This window comes from Etheostoma spectabile, chromosome 4, assembly GCF_008692095.1.
Source record: "Etheostoma spectabile isolate EspeVRDwgs_2016 chromosome 4, UIUC_Espe_1.0, whole genome shotgun sequence".
NCBI classification, from domain to species: Eukaryota; Metazoa; Chordata; class Actinopteri; order Perciformes; family Percidae; genus Etheostoma; species Etheostoma spectabile.
The window spans coordinates 15,424,911-15,445,608 of NC_045736.1; the positions used below are offsets into that span (position 1 = coordinate 15,424,911).

General features: G+C 40.6%; 2 protein-coding genes across 6 annotated transcripts; one reads left to right on the forward strand and one right to left on the reverse strand.

Moving 5' to 3' along the window:
* The first annotated feature begins 1,285 nt into the window (after window positions 1-1,285).
* Window positions 1,286-13,617, forward strand: brpf3a (bromodomain and PHD finger containing, 3a). Of its 3 annotated transcripts, none has more exons than XM_032513892.1 (13): window positions 1,286-1,631; window positions 4,971-6,500; window positions 6,757-6,913; window positions 8,224-8,355; window positions 8,859-8,987; window positions 9,107-9,404; window positions 9,531-9,851; window positions 10,304-10,852; window positions 10,933-10,990; window positions 11,180-11,262; window positions 11,452-11,549; window positions 11,688-11,842; window positions 11,939-13,617. In XM_032513892.1, exons 2-13 carry the CDS (start codon window positions 4,990-4,992, stop codon window positions 12,120-12,122), a joined length of 3,675 nt encoding a protein of 1,224 aa, XP_032369783.1. In that variant the 5' UTR covers window positions 1,286-1,631; window positions 4,971-4,989; the 3' UTR covers window positions 12,123-13,617. The 3 variants fall into 3 exon arrangements, with proteins under 3 accessions (XP_032369783.1, XP_032369782.1, XP_032369784.1); XM_032513891.1 differs by having other exon boundaries at window positions 1,287-1,631; window positions 9,107-9,419; XM_032513893.1 differs by having other exon boundaries at window positions 1,287-1,631; window positions 9,107-9,419; window positions 11,476-11,549.
* Window positions 13,618-14,788: 1,171 nt separating this feature from the next.
* mon1bb (MON1 secretory trafficking family member Bb) lies at window positions 14,789-20,574 on the reverse strand. 3 transcript variants are annotated; one of them, XM_032513895.1, is made up of 7 exons: window positions 20,324-20,574; window positions 19,949-20,023; window positions 19,322-19,416; window positions 18,627-19,223; window positions 17,426-18,218; window positions 16,528-16,675; window positions 14,789-16,045 (listed from the first exon to the last, which is right to left on the reverse strand). In XM_032513895.1, exons 3-7 carry the CDS (start codon window positions 19,398-19,400, stop codon window positions 15,818-15,820), a joined length of 1,845 nt encoding a protein of 614 aa, XP_032369786.1. In that variant the 5' UTR covers window positions 19,401-19,416; window positions 19,949-20,023; window positions 20,324-20,574; the 3' UTR covers window positions 14,789-15,817. The 3 variants fall into 3 exon arrangements, with proteins under 3 accessions (XP_032369786.1, XP_032369787.1, XP_032369785.1); XM_032513896.1 differs by lacking the exon at window positions 19,949-20,023 and having other exon boundaries at window positions 20,324-20,405; XM_032513894.1 differs by lacking the exon at window positions 20,324-20,574 and having other exon boundaries at window positions 19,949-20,139.
* Between the last annotated feature and the right edge of the window lie 124 nt (window positions 20,575-20,698).

The following is a 20,698-nucleotide window of genomic DNA, read 5'->3' on the forward strand; positions in this document are numbered from 1 at the left end:
ACTGGTTGCCTAATTTTCCTTCATCTATCTATCTATCTCTCTATCTATCTATAAATAAATAAATTTGATAAAAGCTTGCTGATGCGGTGAATCTATAGTATATCTCAGCATTGGCAAGATGAAATACATCTACCACTGCCAGTGGATGAATCTTATTAAGTTAAAATCATTGTTGGCTTTGATGGGTCTCAAACCCATAACATTATACTGTCAGATCTAGTTCCAATGGAACCAAAAGGTCCGAAATGTCTTTTTTTCTAATGAAGTCATTTCTGTGAACTCAGCTGATGGAAGTCAAAATAATTTGTGTGAATGAATGCAGGGTCTCTGACAGGATTTTAAAAATACTGAGTTAATCGTTCCACATTATATTTCTTTATTTAACAGTTAAGTTAGATTTCATCTCCTCACATTATGGTCTAAATGCTGTTTCAAAGACACCTTCACACATAGAGGAATAACTATTTTAATTGTGTGAATGCCGATTCAGCAGCATTCACAATATTGTTATCCGATTCTTTATTATTCAACTTTCTTTGGTCACCTCTAACTTCTGCATACGTTCAGCTACAAAAAAATAATCGGGGAACTTTTCGCCCACTATTTACTTTTTGAAATTTTAATTACAATCTTCTTGGGCGCCGCTACGCTCCGGACGCAACGACGTTCCCTCAGCAAAGCGCTGTGAATGAAATCAAAACAGTTTGCAAAGCTGTTTGCATGTCATGTCAACACACCCATTCATCTCCATGACAACTGAGCAACCATGTGCTGTAGACGTCTGTGTTCAGTTGAACGCCCTCAAAAAACTAGTAAGGGGACCTTGGGTTGGAATTGCCATGTTAAACAACTGTTTACAAGGAGAATTATGAACTTTTACAGAATTTACAGGCAATATGATTACACTGTTGTGAATGGGACTTGTGCAGCCTATTTCTAACAGCCCTCACTTCGTTGTATGCAAATATAAATTAATAAACTACTATGTGCATGAGCATTTGATTATTATTGTCTTTTTACTATGTGGTTATTACATTTGGACATTGTTGTTTGAATTACGATGTTTCCCTAAAAAAGTCAGGTACATAACAAGTAGAATATGGGCTACATGGGAAATGAAGACGAGGCCAAGGCGCGCAACACATATATAGTTGTTTTTCTCATCGCTTATTTCTGTTATGAGCTCCATATTGAATTCGATGAATTCGGTTTATCATGTCGACCAATCACAAAACGATGCGCGTTGCTCGCGAGGTAAGGCGGCTACCTACAATTGGCTGAGATGGTTTTTTTCAAAGGGGCGTATTTTTCAAGCCATCTTGACTGAATATTTAGCCTCATCCAGGAAACATTAATTTGATATCTTCGGGATTTTGCTACCCTTAAGTTTTGAATCAGTACCGTTTGAAAGGTTTAAACCATAACTACGAAACCGGGTCCGGTCTGTGTGTTTGACCGAAGTCACAGCGAAGAACTAAAGTGCTGAAGATGACGCTGTCGCTCCTGAAATTACCGGCTAGCTAAGCTAACGGCTAGCATGTCCGCCTAGGTTGTAGTCTGTCACTAGCTGACATTTAGCTAGGTGCAGTTATTCTGTTTGGAACTCGCACCGCAAGGGACGATTTTACAAGGTAAAACACTCTGCTATGGTCCGTATTTTCAGCGTTACTTAGGAAACCTTCTGTTTTGTTACAAGACTTCTGTATGTCCTGTGCGACCGAGTAACGTTATCACATCAGCAAGAGACAATCTTTTTGCAGGGGTCTGGACTCTAGAGTACAAAGCAGTAACCGAAACGTTGCATATTACGGTGTCGTGATCTAATGTTTACATGCAAGTAAATTATGCATTTAGGCACGGTGCATGCAATGCGTCTGCTTTCTGTTTGCTGTTGGCATGTATAATTGGGCTGCTAATCAACTTGCAATCCAAATGTTGTCTCTGCTGTTGTGCGTTTAAAATGGCTGACAGATGTTAGATTCTCGGGTTGGTATTTAGCGCTGTTCAACCTAACTACGCACAGCAACAAGGAAAAAATAGAGGATACTGGCATTTGATTGGGCTGAGAGAAATGTGGGAATGTTACAGACTCCTGATTGGACCAATGGAGAGACAGTTGAGGCGCATACAGCAAGCAGTACAACGTTAGTTGTTTGTGCAGCAAGAGTAGGCTACTTGAGGTAACATGCTGTGTTTTATTACAACAGAACAGCACCAGAGTTGACCCCATTTACAGAATAACTATTGTGTCAAGGATTTACCACACCACATCTTACAAAAAATGCTAAATAAGAAAGCACTCTTTATGTTGGCAGCAGTAAAGAGTATGAATAATCAGGGTAAAATTCATCATAGGTAGACTGATAGATTATAAAACAAGCTCTGAAGGCAGAAGATAATTAATTATTCACGGTTAAAAGCAATTTTAAATCATTAGTTGTTTATAACATTTTAACCACTGTTATTTGGGATTTTGTTTAATCAAGCAAATATGTTTTGACAGGCAGGGGTTGAATTAAAATAAAAAACAGCCTTGTGATAATAGGGAAGGATGCTGAAATGAAATAGATTAAATAGATTTTTAATTGAAATGGCAATTAATTCATATTAATTTATAATTTAAAATGTACTGCCGGTTTGACTATTGGTGTGATAATAAATTGATATTAAAATAATTATTTCCCAGTAAAATCTGATTAAAAACTCAGATTTTAAGGACTCGGGACCATAGCTACATGGTATAGAGTACAAAGAACGTACAGTGGTGCTCATAAGTTTAGGAACCCATGTTTAAGTTGACTAAAAAGAGAAATAAAAAAACATCTTTTGGAAATTGATCTTAATGCCTTAATTAAAAAAGAAAATGAGGTCAAATCCAACCTTCAAGGACACCAATTTTCTTTGTGAATGAATAATGTATTGTAAATGAATGCATGTTCTTCCTTAAAATACAGGGGGCACAAGTATACACACCCCTATGTTTAATTCCCATAGAGATATTAAAGGCCAGTTACAGACGTGCTCAAATTTGTTGGTACCCCTCCACAAAAAACGAAGAATGCACAATTTTCTCTGAAATAACTTGAAACGGACAAAAGTAATTGGCATCCACCATTATTTATTCCATATTTAATAGAAATCAGACTTTGCTTTTGATTTTTTATTCAACATAATATTGTAAATAAGAAAACAAATGAAAATGGCATGGACAAAAATGATGGGACCGCTAACCTAATATTTTGTTGCACAACCTTTAGAGGCAATCACTGCAATCAAACGTTTTCTGTAGCTCTCAATGAGACTTCTGCACCTGTTAACAGGTAGTTTGGCCCACTCTTCCTGAGCAAACTGCTCCAGCTGTCTCAGGTTTGATGGGTGCCTTCTCCAGACTGCAAGTTTCAGGTCTTTCCATAGATGTTCGATAGGATTCAAATCAGGACTCATAGAAGGCCACTTCAGAATAGTCCAATGTTTTGTTCCTATCCATTCTTGGGTGCTTTTAGCTGTGTGTTTTGGGTCATTATCCTGTTGGAGGACCCATGACCTGCGACTGAGACAGAGCTTTCTGACACTGGGCAGTACGTTTCGCTCCAGAATGCCTTGATAGTCTTGAGATTTCATTGTGCCCTGCACAGATTCAAGGCACCCTGTGCCAGGCGCAGCAAAGCAGCCCCAAAACATAACCGAGCCTCCTCCATGTTTCACTGTAGGTATGGTGTTCTTTTCTTTGAAAGCTTCATTTTTTCGTCTGTGAACATAGAGCTGATGTGACTTGCCAAAAAGCTCCAGTTTTGACTCATCTGTCCAAAGGACATTCTCCCAGAAGGATTGTGGCTTGTCAATATGCATTTTAGCAAATTCCAGTCTGGCTTTTTTATGTTTTTCTTTCAAAAGTGGAGTCCTCCTGGGTCTTCTTCCATGGAGCCCACTTTCGCTCAAAAAGCGACGGATGGTGCGATCAGAAACTGACGTACCTTCACCTTGGAGTTCAGCTTGTATCTCTTTGGCAGTTATCCTTGGTTCTTTTTCTACCATTCGCACTATCCTTCTGTTCAATCTGGGGTCGATTTTCCTCTTGCGGCCACGCCCAGGGAGGTTGGCTACAGTTCCATGGACCTTAAACTTCTTAATAATATTTGCAACTGTTGTCACAGGAACATCAAGCTGCTTGGAGATGGTCTTGTAGCCTTTACCTTTACCATGCTTGTCTATTATTTTCTTTCTGATCTCCTCAGACAACTCTCTCCTTTGCTTTCTCTGGTCCATGTTCAGTGTGGTGCACACAATGATACCAAACAGCACAGTGACTACTTTTCTCCATTTAAATAGGCTGAATGACTGATTACAAGATTGGAGACATGTGTGATACTAATTAAAGAAACTAATTAGTTTGAAATATCACTATAATCCAATTATTTATTATCTTTTCCAAGGGGTACCAACAAATGTGTCCAGGCCATTTTAGAATATCTTTGTAGAATAAGCAATAATTCATCTCTTTTCACAGCTTCTTTACTTTATCCTATGACATACCAAAGGCATGCAAGTATACATGATAAAATAGCTTTTAATTTCATCACTTTTCAGGAGGAATGAAGCATTATTTCAATGAGCTGTAAGGGTACCAACAAATTTGAGCACGTCTGTATTTCATGGATAAAGGATACAATGCATCCAGATAAAGTTCCCTTGGCCTTTGGAAATAAAATAGCCCCCCCACATCATCGCATACCCTTTACCATACCCTTTGCCATTGGCATGGAGTACTTTCCATAAAATCATCTCTCAATGCAAATCAAACTAGCTATTAGGCAAATTAAAATAAAACCATGCAAATCTCTAGGTACCACTGTACAACATAATAAGGAAGATACAACAGCTACTGTAAATCTTAATAGATCATTACACAATTTGAAAAGGTTTAGCCACATTGCATTAAAAACATTTTTTTTTAACTTTATATCTGTTAGGGAGCTGGTGTAAACTCCCATGCGGAAGCTGCGGAGGTGGGAATGTGAGACAGTTGTAAGTGGACTCAACATGGGTAGGGGCCGAGGCAGAGGGCGAGGAAGGGGCAGGGGATCGTCAGGCCAGCTGCGGCCCCCCTCGCCCTACAGACTGCAGCTCTCTCCATCCAGGGAGACTTTGACATATGCTCAGGCACAGAAAATTGTGGAAGTGGACCTAGAAGGAAGGCTTCATCGGATTAACATCTCGGATCCTCTGCCAGTTATTACAGAGGACGAGATGATGGCCCAGGACATTGCTGAGTGCAACAGCAACAAGGAGAACAGTGAGCAAACCCAGAGTAAAACCAGATCGTGGAGGAAACCCTCAAACAGTAAAAGCAGAAGGAGTGGTAAAAATATGTCTAACCATAATCAACGGTCTGGCTCCCAGCAGCACACTGGACCAACTAATTCCCACCAGCAACCGTCCCACCAAATCCCTCTGCCTGAGCCCATCTTTCGTGTGCTGAGTTCAGTTTGTCCCTCAGAGGCGCCTGCTCTCCCAACAGCATACTACCGTTTCATAGAAAAATCAATGGAGGAACAGGACAGTGTGGCTGAGTACGATATGGACGAGGAGGACCTGGCCTGGCTGGAGATGGTTAACCAAAAGAGAGTGTCTGACGGCCATGCCTCCGTGTCTGCAGACACGTTTGAGCTGCTGATCGACCGTCTCGAGAGGGAATCCATCCTGGAGTCCCGCAGCCAAGCTCTGTCCCAAAGTGCAGTGGACGAGGATGCTTTCTGCTGCGTCTGCCTGGATGACGAATGTCTAAACAGTAATGTCATCCTCTTCTGTGACATCTGCAATCTGGCCGTCCACCAGGAGTGTTACGGTGTGCCCTACGTACCTGAAGGTCAGTGGCTGTGTCGCTGCTGCCTGCAGTCCCCCTCCCGTCCTGTAGACTGTGTGCTCTGTCCCAACCGAGGAGGTGCCTTCAAACAGACAAGTGATGGACGTTGGGCCCACGTTGTCTGTGCCATATGGATCCCGGAGGTGTGCTTTGCCAACACAGTGTTTTTGGAGCCTGTTGAGGGGGTCAAGAACATCCCTCCTGCTCGCTGGAAGCTCACCTGCTACCTGTGTAAGCAGAAAGGCAGAGGAGCATCAATTCAGTGCCACAAAGCCAACTGTTACAGGGCCTTTCATGTCACCTGCGCCCAGAAGGCCGGCCTGTTTATGAAGATAGACCCAGTCCGGGAGACAGGCGTCAACGGTACCACCTTTTCTGTGAGGAAGACTGCTTTTTGTGAGCATCATTCTCCAGTGGGGTCTCGGCGGGACGGGTCTAGAGATGATTCGGTTGAAGGGAGACTGGTGGGGGGCAGGGGTAACCGGGGTCAAAGATCCTACACTCAAAGCCCTCCACCACCACCACCAAACAAGAAGGCTACCAAGGGCCAGAAGAAGAAGAATACGAAGGGGTCTGGTGGGTCAACACGTCGCTCAACTGTGCCTGTGCTGCTCGTGCCTCAGATCCCCTCTCACAGGTGTGACATTTACATACCCAGCATGCCTTATTAATTGACTGTAATGTCTAGTGCCTTACACAATATTATTAATATTCTTGCAGAGTTCCATTGGAGACACTCTGATCTAATTAGGTTTTGATCTAATGCATTAAGAGACTTTTATACATGTATTAATACTTTGAATGACCTTACCATAAGATCACAAGTGAATGCTTTTATAATGACCACCAGTACTGCCACACAGGTTTTAATGTACAACTGTTCATTTCTACAGGCTGAACAAGATCTGCACAGGAGTGGAAGTCCAGAGGAAGAATCAGTTCATGCAGAGGCTTCATAACTACTGGTTACTAAAACGACAGTCAAGAAATGGGATGCCTTTAATACGCCGACTGCATTCCCATCTACAGGCCCACAGGACTGCAGAGCAGGTGAGGCCAGAGATAATGGACAGTTTGTTTTACACTAAAAATAAGAAACAAATCCTCTAATGAAAAATAACTAATAACTATTAAAGCTGGCGTCCACATAGATTTTCACTTAGTTGACATATCTGTGGGGAGGAGCATCCTAAATTATTAAACCAGCCACCAACTATTTACATTTACAGTCATTAGAATATCAGGTCTTCACAGAACCAATGAGGTCTGTTAAGGACAGCGTCAGCCAAGTCACTGGAGTCAAACCATATCACGCCAGGTTTGTATTCTCACACACTGTAATCAAACATAAGCCCAGACATCACACTTACAATGACTGATTTAAATAGATGGCGGTTTTCCACGCAACCCTTCACAGCTCTGTCTTCTTTGCTGTAGCTTTTAACTGTTGCAGAGGGCGACGGCGTGTAATAGGTTATTGATATTCTTTTTAATTTATTGCCCATTCACTTTTGATTGCAGGGGAAGCCTCAAACTGTTTTAAGGTATTTAAATATTATAAATTATATATTATAATTATGTATATCTTAAATTGGGTGGCAGTAGCTCAGTCCGTAAGGAGTTTGGTTGGGAACCGGAGGGTCACTGGTTCAAGTCCCCGTGTGGACCAAAAAGTACGGAGTGTGGATTGATGCCACTTCACCTCCTGGGCACTGCCAAGTGCTCTTGAACAAGGCACCGTACCCCCCCAACCGCTCAGGGCGCTGGTTCGGCTGGCAGCCCACTCACTCTGACATCTCTCTATTAGTGCATGTACAGATCCTGAGCGTGTGCGTGTGTGTGTAGTTCAGGACTGTGTGTGAAAAACTAACAAAGTGTGGACACAGAGTGTAAATTGTAATTTCCCCATTGGGGATCAATAAATTTAATTAAAACCATAAAACGTAGATAAAAGATTTACTGTTGGATTTCTTTAGTGGTTGGGATTAAATGCAGCTTTATGATAGCTTACATTTTAACAATAATGCCCATATGGTAGCTTTTTATACAAACTTGATTTGGTTAAATAAAAGAATTATTTAAATTTATTAAACAAGTTTATAGTACGCAAATTTAATTAAAATTGTCATCCATCTACTTTTCACCCAAAAGAAACACGTCATTACACAGCTTTGGCTTTTTGAACATGTGACCTTCTTATTATTCTTTCTTGCTGTAAAAGTTGGGGACTAAATAAACTTTCCAGTTAGAGTCTGGAACCTGCTGCACACGTGGGTCTCAATACCAGAATATTCTCCCACTGCTCGCCCAAAAAAAGCTACAGGAAAGGAAGTCTGATCCCTTTGACCTTTTGTGTTCAGAGGGAGCCTGATGAGAAGCTGTGTGCTGCAAGAGAGGAGCTACGATACTGGCAAAAGTTGAGGCAAGACCTGGAAAGAGCCAGGCTTTTGGTGGAACTCATCCGTAAGAGAGAGAGGCTAAAGAGAGAACAGGTGCGTTACAGAGGAAGTGCGAGACAAGCTATAATTATTCGGGCTACTTTTTTAACAAGACGCCCGTCAGTATTATTATTCATATTCATATCTCTTAGAGCTGAAACAATTACTTTAGTAATCAGCCGATTGTGAGATTAATCTGCAACAAGCTCATTATTATTATTATATTATGTACATTATATTATTATTATATTATTAAAATTGTCCATATTTGTCATATATGATACCTATATGACAATATGTTTGGAATGCTGATTGTTGATTGGAAGAAAAAGAACAATATAAATACCTTGGGCTCTGAGAAATTGGGATTGGGATTTTACTGACATTTTTATAAACGATTAATTAAGGGAAAATAATAAGATGAATCAAAAATGACAATAATTGTTAGATGCAGCCTTAATCTGTGTTGTATTCAGCATTTGTCATTCATTTTGAACCCTGTAGAGTGACCTTGTATTTCCGCTCCTCTCCCCTGTGTTTACACCATCACACCTCAGATGAAAATTCAGCAGGCTGCTCTTGAGTTGAAGTTGACCCCTGCATTGGTGCTTCTGCGATCCACCTTGGACCAACTGCAGGAGAAGGACACAGCAAAAATCTTCTCTCAGCCTGTCAATCTATCAGAGGTTGGTGCAGTTAGAAAACAATCTTCTTAAATACATACATTTTAATACATTTTATTTTAAGCAGCATTTTTGCTTTGGCTTTGACTCAGCTAACAGTCTTATTTTCATGATTCACTGAGGTCCCAGATTATCTAGAGTTTATTTCCCAACCCATGGACTTCTCCACCATGTGTACCAAACTGGAGCGACATGCCTACTGCTCCATCGCCGATCTAGAGAAGGACTTTAACCTAATGATCTCCAACTGCCTCAAATACAACTCCAAGGACACCATGTTTCACAAGACAGCCTTACAACTCCGGGAGGTGGGTGGAGCCGTTCTCCGTCACGCCCACAGGCAGTCTCAAAGCATCGGCCTGGACCCCAGCACCGGCATGCATCTCCCAGAGTCTCCGAACAAACATGGCTTCTACAACTGTACGTGGGATGACGGTGAGTTCAGAGTGGGAACTAGCTATATCTGCGTGAACATAACCGTCATGCCTCATCTGTTCATCTGCATCTGTCTCTCTCCCTTTTGGTTTCTCTTCTTATACTCTACAGTCGACTCGGTCTTGGACCCCGAGAACAGACTGCACTTAACCACAGACGAACAGCTAAAAGCCTTACTGGACAAACTGGACATGGTTGCATCCATGCGCACCAGTGGTGGTCGAACCAAACGCATTAGGCTGCTGCGTCGAGAGATCAACACTCTCAGACAGAAGATGAACCAGCAGCAGCAAAACTCTCAGTCTGTTAATGGTAATGACAAGGAGGAAGAAGGAAAAGAAGAGGAGGAAGAGGAGGAGGGGGAGAAGGAGAAGAAAAAGAAGACAAATGTTGATAATGGACCTTTGACAACATTGTCAAACTCTGGGACAGGTAAAAACTATTTGTCCTTTAAAATATTTTATCCAATTTGGCCATTCCTAATTTACTATAGCCAGTAATTGCATTGTTAATACATTTATGTATTTTATAGAGCTACAATCAATGAATACTTTTATTATTGATTCATCTGCCAGTTTTTTTTCCCACAATTAATGATTTTGTCTATGTCGAATTGTAAAAAAGTACCAATTATAATTTTCCAAAGTCCAATATGACATTTCTAAATTTCCTGTATTGTCTGATCATCAGTAAAAAGAACAACAACCAAAGATATGCATTGTTAAAATGGTGGAAAACATGGAAACGCAACAAAAAATGTTATGTTGGAGAAGCTGCAACTATGGAATGTTTCCAGATTTTAGTTAATAAATGACTTATAACAATTACTGACTAATCGTTTCAGCTGTATTTATGATCCTTAAATAAATGTCTCTTTGATCCAGATGACTCTCCACCTGTGCTGGAACTCACCGGCCCAGTATCTTCGCCACTGCCAGGAGAAGCTCCCCTCGAACCTCCGGTCCTGGGCATCGTACCTGGAGGGCGAAGGTCTCCCGGGCGCTCCTACAAGCGCCAGAGGTCATCCCGCATTGGAAGCAAAAGCCAAGGTGAAGATGAGGCTGAAGTTGGCGAGACACCATCTTCACAATCGGAGGCTGTTCATGAGGTTACTCCGCTGGGAACACCCCCGACTTTGGTTGGAGTTGGTCGTCGTACGTCTGTTCTGTTTAAGAAAGCTAAGAATGGTGCGCGGATAGTAAAAAACAAGTCCCCACCACAACAGAACGGTAAACCGGCTGAGGGTAAAACAAACGGTTTGGACAGCACCCCTGCCAGCCCAAATTCACACAGTGTGACCAACATCATCACCTTACCTCCCACTCCAAACGCTTCTCCTACACCTCCCTCTCCTTCCTCACACCACCTGAGGTCCAGAGGCCCCAGCTCCGAAAGTGAAGGAGAGAAACTCCCTCCACCACCCGGAGAAGGAGGTAAGGACAAAATAAATCAGTACATGGCAGAGAGTCTAGAAAGTCCATATTTTTCACTCATTCATTTGTGTTTTCGCTAGGCTTGACAAATGGAAAGCACACCGCTGCAAACCCTGATGATGACGACCAAACGTTAAAGTGAGTAAGGAGTTACAGAGGCAATGGGCCTCAAGCAAGAACAGCTACCAACAGATTTGTTCTTAAGTAGCACGTACAAGCATTTAAAGGGACCTCTAATACATTACTGACACTGCTAAACTGATTTCCAACAGAAGGACTTAAAGCTCTGTGGTGTGAATTTTTTTTGTTTTTTGTTTCCATCTGTAGCGTCTCACCACCCAAACGAAGTCGTGGTAAACCTGCATTGGCAAAAGTTCCTAGCAGTGAGAATGGAGACATCTGTGGCGCTGGTGTGTATAATGAGAAGGCAATCAAAATACAGTGAAATGCCTCAGTTTGTGTGTTTTCATTGGATGTGTAAAATAAGATTCTGCACATAACTTTTTCTGAGCAATACAATTTTATTCAATTTTCAGTTTGGGCTAAAGAGGTGTCCTGAATACAAATTAATTGGATGTATTGAAATATCCTGTTCACAGGACAGTCTACACTTCTGTCTTTAGATAGGGAGACTGAGCTTGGACCTCTGGAGCTAGTCTGGGCCAAATGCAGAGGATATCCGTCATACCCAGCAATGGTGAGGATGAATTTGATCTTGCCGTTTATGGTCTTTTTACTAAGTCTCAGAGCTGCCATAAAGAAAAAGGCCTCATTGCATCCCCTAGAAGGACATGACAATTAAGTCAACTTGAACTGACATAATTTATTGTTACAGATTGTTGACCCAGACATGCCCCAGGAAGGACTTCTTCACAACGGCATCCCCATTCCAGTGCCTCCCGTGGAGGTGCTCAAACTGGGCGAATGGAGAGAAACGGAAGAAGGCGAAAAGCTCTTCTTAGTTCTCTTCTTTGACACCAAACGAACTTGGTAAGATTCAGACAGGCAGGCTAAACCTCATGCTGAATTGCAAAACAATCAGGAGCAGTCTTGGTCACTTGGAAAATTGTGCCTGTTGTTTTTCAGGCAATGGCTCCCTCGGAACAAACTGCTGCCTATGGGGATGGATGACACTGTAGACAAGCTGCGCCTAATGGAAGGCAAGAAACCCAGTGTTCGCAAATCTGTACACACTGCATACGACCGGGCTATGGTACATTTAAACCACGTGAGAGGAAATCTAAACTTCACTCCCTCCAATTTTATATAAACTTTTAGTTTCAAGATTTTATCATCTTATACAGGCTGTCTGGTTATATGTATAGAAGCTTCATCACTGCTCCAGTTGGTGGGATTAGTTGTTTTTTTGCTTAAAACTGTTGCTCTGATTTATAAAATGGAGAGGAAAAAGTGCTTGAGGCAATTTCTTAGATGGATTTGTTCATTTATTAATGACATTTTTGTAAAAGATTTTACACAACCACTGTTGCTATGTGTTCATATAAAAACTTTTTTTTTAATTTTAGGCCAAAGTGAGTCAAGACTTAGGTGAGAAAAGTGTAAATATTAAATTGTCAAAGGGATCGTCTTGATTCAAACATATTTAGATTGTATTTGCCATTGAAATGTCACTGTGTTTAATTAAGTGTTAAAGTCCCACTTTATGTCCATGTCATAGCTGAACTCCACAGAAGTTTGGCTTTGGAAGAAAATTTTAAATTATAATTCTAAGTGGTATATATATTAAAAAATGAGTACATCAAACCTGCTCAAGCTAGCATTGACATTAGATTTAAAGGTAAACCCAGAGTGGAGCATAGCTTGTTCTACATTTGACTCCTACAATATGTTTTGGGTGTGTACACCATTCATTCACCAATTCTGAGAATTGCTCAGCAGATACATAGGATGTCAAAAAACAATTGGAAATGAATAGAAAAACTGATACTGGCTGCCAATGCAAACGTTCTTGGACTTTTAGTCCAGCTATGATGTGTTGTAGGTGAGACTTTAGAGGTCTTTACTTATTTTTCCATATTGTGAAACTGTATTATGATACCAGAATGTTGGAGTACCCAATGCAGCTACTTGGTTAGTGAGATGTGAAGCCACTACAGATGTGAAGCGGATTACTTTGTAAATATGACAAAATCTACTATGATTACTCGCTGAAGAACTTGCAATTTGTTTGCAAATCTGGCTAAAATTACTTGAAAAGCACAATCGGTCTGTTTAAAAGAAAAAGAAAAACCTTTAAGATCGGGGACTCCTGGAGCCATACATGTGGCAGAAGAGTGTGTGTGTGTGTGTGTGTGTGTGTACAGTATATACATATATGAATACAACTTCAGTGTAGTAAAGGTGCATGTGTATAGTTTTGTAAATATGTAAATGTATGTTTATATTGGCTTACATGAAGTAATTTAAGGAATGCAAAAAATCAAATTTAGATTTTAATTTATAATTTGTGGCAGTCAAGAGTGTTATTTAAAAAGTAAAAATATGAAAAGATGTATGTATGATGCTAAGTAGCTCTTTGTAATAGTGATGGTATTCACCAACATGTCAGAATATATTCTCTAGAAGTGAGGTGGCGCAAGACCTGTGCTCTGTAGGCAGCAGTGACCGCACGAGTCTTCAAGAGTTGTTTTTTTTCTTGGGTGGCACAGGAGATTTTTGATCTTGTCATCTGAATTGTACTGCAAGATCTATAATCTCCCTGAGACAATATTTTCTCACACAAGAATAAATGCTGTTTGAAACAACTGCATGTGTATGTCATCTATTAACCTTGTTTCCCCTGCAACACTCAGTAAGTTGTATTATCGGAGTTCCCCTCCTTTTGGTCAAGGTATCATTTCAAGAAAGGATCCAAGAGACGATAACGTAAAGGTTTGAAGTGACAGTGACCTTCTCAGTGTCCCACATCAGGGTATTGCTCCTCCACATTTCTAGGAAAAGGAGAGGTAGTCTGCAAACTAAGTGTCGTAAGCGTCGAAGAGTTCAATGGTGCAACGTTTTGTGCAATATCTTCAAAGTCATCGCCTGACAAAGACCTTGAAGATCAAATTTGAGTTTTTGTATGCATGCATTAGTCCGGTACCCAATGGGTTGGACGTGCACACTTTCAACTGCCTGACCCATTTCAATGGCAAAGTGTGGCCGAGAAAAACTTTACTGCAAGTTCCTCTTAATATATAGTGAGTGAAGGAGTTACTGAAAACATAAAACAATATTTACCAAGTGTCCACAATGTATTGTTCACAGCGTGCTCTAAACATGATTATCTTGACACCACTGACATTTACACTTTGTTGACCGTTTTAAATGGAAATGCTAGGTCATAAAATGCTAAGTAACACTCCTCAGAGCCAACTTTTGTTTTGGCTAATATAATATATTTGGCCTTCAGGTCACATAGAGCTGCTGATGTTGTCCACAGCAGAAGAAACCTGATCAAAGACATCATGACAGAAACATCAATTAAATGTTGGTAATACTTGAGTTTCCCTAATTCCTTATAATTTTCTTTGGATGAACAGCCACGTAATATTGTACTAATTATAGTATTCTTAGAATGAAAGCCAAGTAAATATTCATTAATTAACTATGGGAAACTATTCTTCAGATTTGTTCAGCAGAATGCTCGCCTGTAGACAGAATTCCCATAGTTCAGCTCACCTGCTATGCACCGTCTAAAAGAATTAACGTTACACAAGCAATTAAGTGAAGGTCAACCAACTGTCCCGTTATACCTAGAATTAAGAAACTCATAATTATTACAGAAATGCCAAAGCCACAAAATCAAGCGTTACTTGCTGTGTATATATATATATATATATATATATCATGCTGTAATATTAATTTGTCATTTTCTGGTGGATAATAAAATAAGCTTAGTCATAAGATCTCTACTTAATCAGGACAAATGTAGACTTGTGCAAACTGGGATTTATTTTATAATACTATAGGCATACTCTTAAGACTTGAATTGACAGTAAATTCCTCAAAGGACACAAGGATGAGGCTAGTGTTATAGAACATCTTTACAAAACTATTATCCAAAAAGATAAGTCGCCTGAAGTCACTACATTAAGTGTTGACTGATAAAGTACTAGAAGTATCTGCAGAAAAACACTGCGTGTGCCCAGTGGCGTCTTCTTGGCCTTACTTGACCACAATGAAAACAATGACAATGATCAAGTGAAGTGTGTAACAGGCTGGGATTTCCTACTTTTTTTCTGCACAAAATGTAACATACTTGAAACCTGATAAATAGAAACATTAGTGAGATATACAACAATGTTTTCAAGTTCTGTCACAGGGATATGTAACCAAATCCATAGAGGGAAATTTGCCAGTTATTGACCGTGTGTGACACATGTTAGCCCGTCCCTGTTCTGGCAGTTTCAGTTATTCCAGTTTACGTTGAACCCAAAAACTAAATATACTTGCATATCCTGTTTTGTGACATTGAGATCTTTTTTTGAATCATACAACAAATCTATATCTAAGAACTAGTCTGAAAAAGGTAGCTTGAATTCATTTAACTCATTAACTTACTGCGATGAAAAAGTTATAGCATATGTCATTTGTGGGATACATTCATTGTCCGTGATGAAATTTTCTCTCTTGTTGCAGTAATGAAACATAAAAACATTTAAATACCATTGCAATTATTTTCTACCACTGTTCAATTTAAAACGTATTAATGCTGTTTTGCCCTGACTGTTTCTAATCAAAAGCAGTGATGTAATGACATGCTTTCTTGTTAGGTAAAGAAATAATAACAGTTTAAAAACGTCCATTCCTCCTTAAATACTGTAAAACTTTTGTAGTGTTTAATTCCAGTAGTCAATGTCATTCCAACAAGTGTCAAAAGGGTTCTAAACATATCTCGGAACCAGTGTACAAACTATTGTTGAATGAGGCGGAGCAACTATTGTAGCACTGAGAGAGTCAGTCCTATAGAAGAGATAAGACGCCGTTATCTGTGGAGTCTTGCTGGTCAGATTTCCCACCTCGAGAGCTCTTGCTGGGGTTTGGTGTGGTTGAATACTTTGGGGGGTATCTGATGAAAAGACGGTCCTCCTCCTTTTTAATCCACCTTAGAAGCTTAGTGATAGCAGTAATAGCACAGGCCTTTGTCACCAGGGGACTGAAGCAGGTGTACAGCTCAAATTTACTTGTGACCTACAGGAGAGAAGAGACATTTTAGGTTTTTTTTTTTTTTTTTTAGCAGACTGAAACAACCAGTCTCTGTCTGCATGATTATAAAAAGGGGGGGGGGAACAAATGGCATGGTTTTGACCAAAGGTAACCAAATCCACATATCAATAATTTACAAGTTAGGTACATATAGTCACTGTTTGTAGCCAAGAAATAGTCCAGCACATAACCCTCTGTAAAACCACAACAGCAAGCTGTTCCCCTTTGTTTCCAGTCTTGAAGCTGTCTCCAGCATCATATTGAATGGACAGATAAGTCCAGAGTGTTACATCAATATTCTCCTCTAACTCTCCACAAGAAAGTAAAAAAACTTTTTTTTTAATGGATTTTACAAATCCATAAAATATATTCCGACACCCTTGTTTCAAAGATAACTGAAGACACAAAGATAGTATTCAGATGTAATCTGTTGACAGTGATAATGTATCAGTAACGTAGCAACATACCCAGGCTAGCAGAGTTTCCCTCTCAGCGACGTGGTAGATGAGCTTGAGGGGTCGTGAAGTGCTGTGGATGCGGCTGTGCATGTAACGATAAAGGTCCAACAGTCTCATTTTCTCCTCTTCACTGCTGTACGGGGCCTCCATCTCTGGGCTACATGTTGCAACAAATTGTAGAGTAAAGGTCACAGACAAAAAAGGGATACAAAGGTTTCACACAAACGAAAGACAGAGGGATATACAAATACAAAAGGGCAATGGTGCTGAATATCCCCCCATCATTAAAAACTATAGATTTTTTTATATTGATGAGACAAAGTTGCACAGCCTAACAAAGCAGTATTTCTGAACTTTGTAACCTTATTCTGGACAGTGCTATGTGAATACAAGTATTCTTATTTTAAAAGTGTAGAACTGTGATTATTTGTACAATTTCACTTCCATGGTATCGATTGGTTGCCGGTGTATGCAATATATACCTAATGCTTTCACTTCAACTCATTAAAAGCTAAATGAAGTGAATTGGCAGGATTAGTGGAAGACAATTTGAATTTCTTACCATTTTTATTTTTATGTGTCCTTTTGGGACTGGGAGATCATTTCAAAAACCCTCATATTCTGAACATAAAACTTTCATTTGTAAATACCTAACATTCTAAGCTGTATTTTTCTTTTTTCTTGGGAGGAAATGAGCTTTCACACTTCCTCGTATACAAGGTATACACACAGGCTACAAGCCGTGGCCTTCGTATAAAACATTTGTTGCTTGAGACTTAGAAAATGTTTTATCACAGACACATCTATAACCTGCAGTTCATGCAGTGCAATTTGTGTTAATATTTTAAAGCACAAAATGAAACACACACACATACACACACACACACGTACACACACACACACACACCTGGTGAACTGAGTGAGCTGACGGTAGTTGTCTGGCACATCAAAGGGCTTGTACATGAAGTGTCTGAGGTCTGAGACGCCCACCTGGCTCACGCTGTACGACTGGACTTTGTTAATGAGGCTCAGGGAGTTCTGAGCCGTCATGGCCTCCTCTATCTTCCTTTTGCACTCAGCTACAGCGTAGAAAGCCTCCTTGTCTGTTGAGAGCAGCAGCAAGCAAACAGTGCATTCTGGAGGGTCCAGGTAAGAAATGTATGCATAAAAGTAACAGTCAGGATTAAAGAGGGGAAGGCAGATGGGAGTCCAGATCTCCCCAGCCTGAAAGGCAGAGGAGGCCCCGATGAGGTTGAGCAGGAGATGAATGTCAGCGGGCTCCAGCCTGGTGTCCTCGATGACTGTCTTTTCTTGGACGATGGTGAGCAGCTGGTTCTTGGCAATGAGGATGGAGAAAACCAGATTGGGGGTGATCGCTTTCTGCAGGATCTGGCTGAGAGAGTCCCTGAGAGAGGAGGCTAAGGGTAAGCAGTGTACTGCTGCAAGCAGGAAGCTGGGGTCAGAATCCACCAGGTCGAGAAGACCATCCAGGATCTTTTCTGAGCCAGCCAGGAGTCTCCTCAGGTCGTAGTTTTTCTTGTGTTCAAAGATGCGAGATATGCTGGCCTGGGTGAGCATGCTGATGATCTGATAGTACACATAGAGGAGCTCTCCACACAGCTGCTGCTCAGTCTGCCGACTGCTAGAGACACACACCAGCACTAGGGGTCCTTTCTGTAAGAACACCACGGTGTGCTCCTCTGATGGAAGGAAGAAAAGACATCAGCAAATATTAAGGACAATACTGGAAGTAACGATGAATGTCTTTTAACAATGCCCCGATTGATCAACAGCTCTGCACTCAAAACATTTCTGACATGCTGTGGACATGGAAATTAGTGCATATTTCAAAATAAAATGTTGTACTTCAAATTAATACAAAGTAAAAGTAAAAGAATTCTGTAAATGCACTAACCTCTCTTTGCTCATTGTATTTTTCAATGGTGCAGCACTTTTTTTGGTAATTGGTAATAATTAACTTGCCTTCTAAACAAAGCTAGAGTGTCTGCTCCAACACACAATCCTCCAAAATGTCTTTACTTTCTCTTACTACGTAAATAGAAAATTACATTTACAATGTTACAAAGGTTATGTGAAAATGTTCTCACCTGAATAGACAGAGCGGATGATATTATCTCCACTTTGAACAAAGGAAACCAGCGCCATCATGACTCCCATTGTAGATGAAAGAGCCTCTTCACTGCCGTATCGGGAATAGATGGGTTTACCTGCTTCACTCAGCACAAAAACATGCTTCCTGTGCTGCCGCCAGCTGTCAGCTGTCACATCCTCATCACGATGAGACATAAAAGCAGGATATTCCTGGGTGCCTGGCTCCAACAAGGGAGATGATCTTCCCTTCATACCTATTCCCTGCTCCTCCAGCTTGGCCTTGGCCAACATTGTAACAACAAACTCCCCCGAGTCGCTCCGGCCACTGTCAGCATCCTCGCTTCCTTGGTCAGACGGCTGGGTGGACACATTGTTCTGACACTCAGAGTTGTCTGTCTCCTCAAGCTGTAGCTTTGTTACCTGGTCAGAATGGGGCTCTTCATCCAGACTTTTCTCCTCTGCAATAACATCTGACAGGAGTGAATCCGCAGAATCCTCTTTGTTAACAGTGGTAGCGTTACTGTCCTTACGCTCCACTGGAGCCGGAAACAGGTGATTCCCCAATAGGGAAAGAGAAGTTGCCAAAGTTTCAGCTAAAATGAAAACAATTAAATTATGAACTTAATGATACAAAAATCGTAAATGTGAGCTAAAACTGTGAATTGCTTTAATTAAAGATTGAATAATTTACCAGGTGGATTCCTTTCACAAGGTGGATCACCAATCTTTACTCCCTGTGCCTCTCCTTCTTGATGATTGTCTCTCTCCATGATACCATGCCAGTCACTGAAGATTTACATAATACAACCAAACAATTAAGCATAAACAGCTTTATAACTAATGTATTTCAGTAGTTGTAGCTGAACAAAGCATGCATCTCAATCTCTTATGAATAGAAGCACTCATACTGGCGTTATGGTCAGATCACATGATTACAGATAAAAACTGGTTACAGAAAACCACAACTCCAAGAATTTGACTCTGATCGCAACTTCCAGCAGCCTGGCTAATGTTACACTGCATATAGACGGTAGTCGGTTAGACGGAGAGAACTAACGTTTGTTTAACTTACTTTTACAGCTAATATAAACTTATTTGTTACCTGCTCACCGTCGAGAAAGCTTACTTTTTCTTTATAATAAATAATTGACTGTGAATTCCGATGCAACTCAGTAAACGCTGGCTGTAGTTACATGGCTAACATTGCCTGCTAGCAAGCGACACACAGATCAATTTCATGGCCTTGTCGTAACAGTGAAAATGCATGCAATTGTGGCCAGCTAAAATTATACAGTAAAAGACAAAGAATAAAACTTACGTTTTTGTACCGTCGAAACGTCGGGTTGAATATCTAGCTGATTTGCTACATCAACTTTCATCAGCAGCCCGGCAACTGTCAAGAATGAGAAACAGAAAACAAATTTTCGGATACGACAGCAGACATCCGGAATCTCTGATGACATGCTATACTATCCAATCGGACTGCTCGCCGACAACATTAGCCCCGCCCACTGCGCTAACGTAGACTGTAGCTAGGTACTTAGGTACGTACGTCACCACAATCCAGTCCAGTTGGTGGCGGTAATGCACCTTTAAAGTGGTTTGCCAACCGCCTATAAACCATAAAGAAGATTACCATGTGCCGTTTGCTACAAAAATCTTAGGGATACAATCAAATACTTTATTTTTTTACCTGTTATCCAGCTGCGGGTTGTATCTTCAGTTGCATTTTGGTCGTCTGACGGAGGTTTCCTGAATGTCCGGGTGGATAAAATGTTTTCCCGGGGCGAGACAAACGTTTTAATCCAACATTTTCAGACTACTATTTTAGCCACTGCCTCGGACTGCTGTAGCTAGCTAGTGTAAAAATGCTGGATTTAAACCACAAACTGTTAATATTAATAACATACAGTCTATGATTTAAACGTTAGCGTCGCTCAGCCAAGACATCAATTCCAAAATAAAGGCTGAATATCCAACCCGCTGTTGGATAACAGTTAAAAAGTAACGTCTAGATCATACTATAACATGTTTAGGTAGATGTGTCCCTATGGTTTGCGTTTGGTTG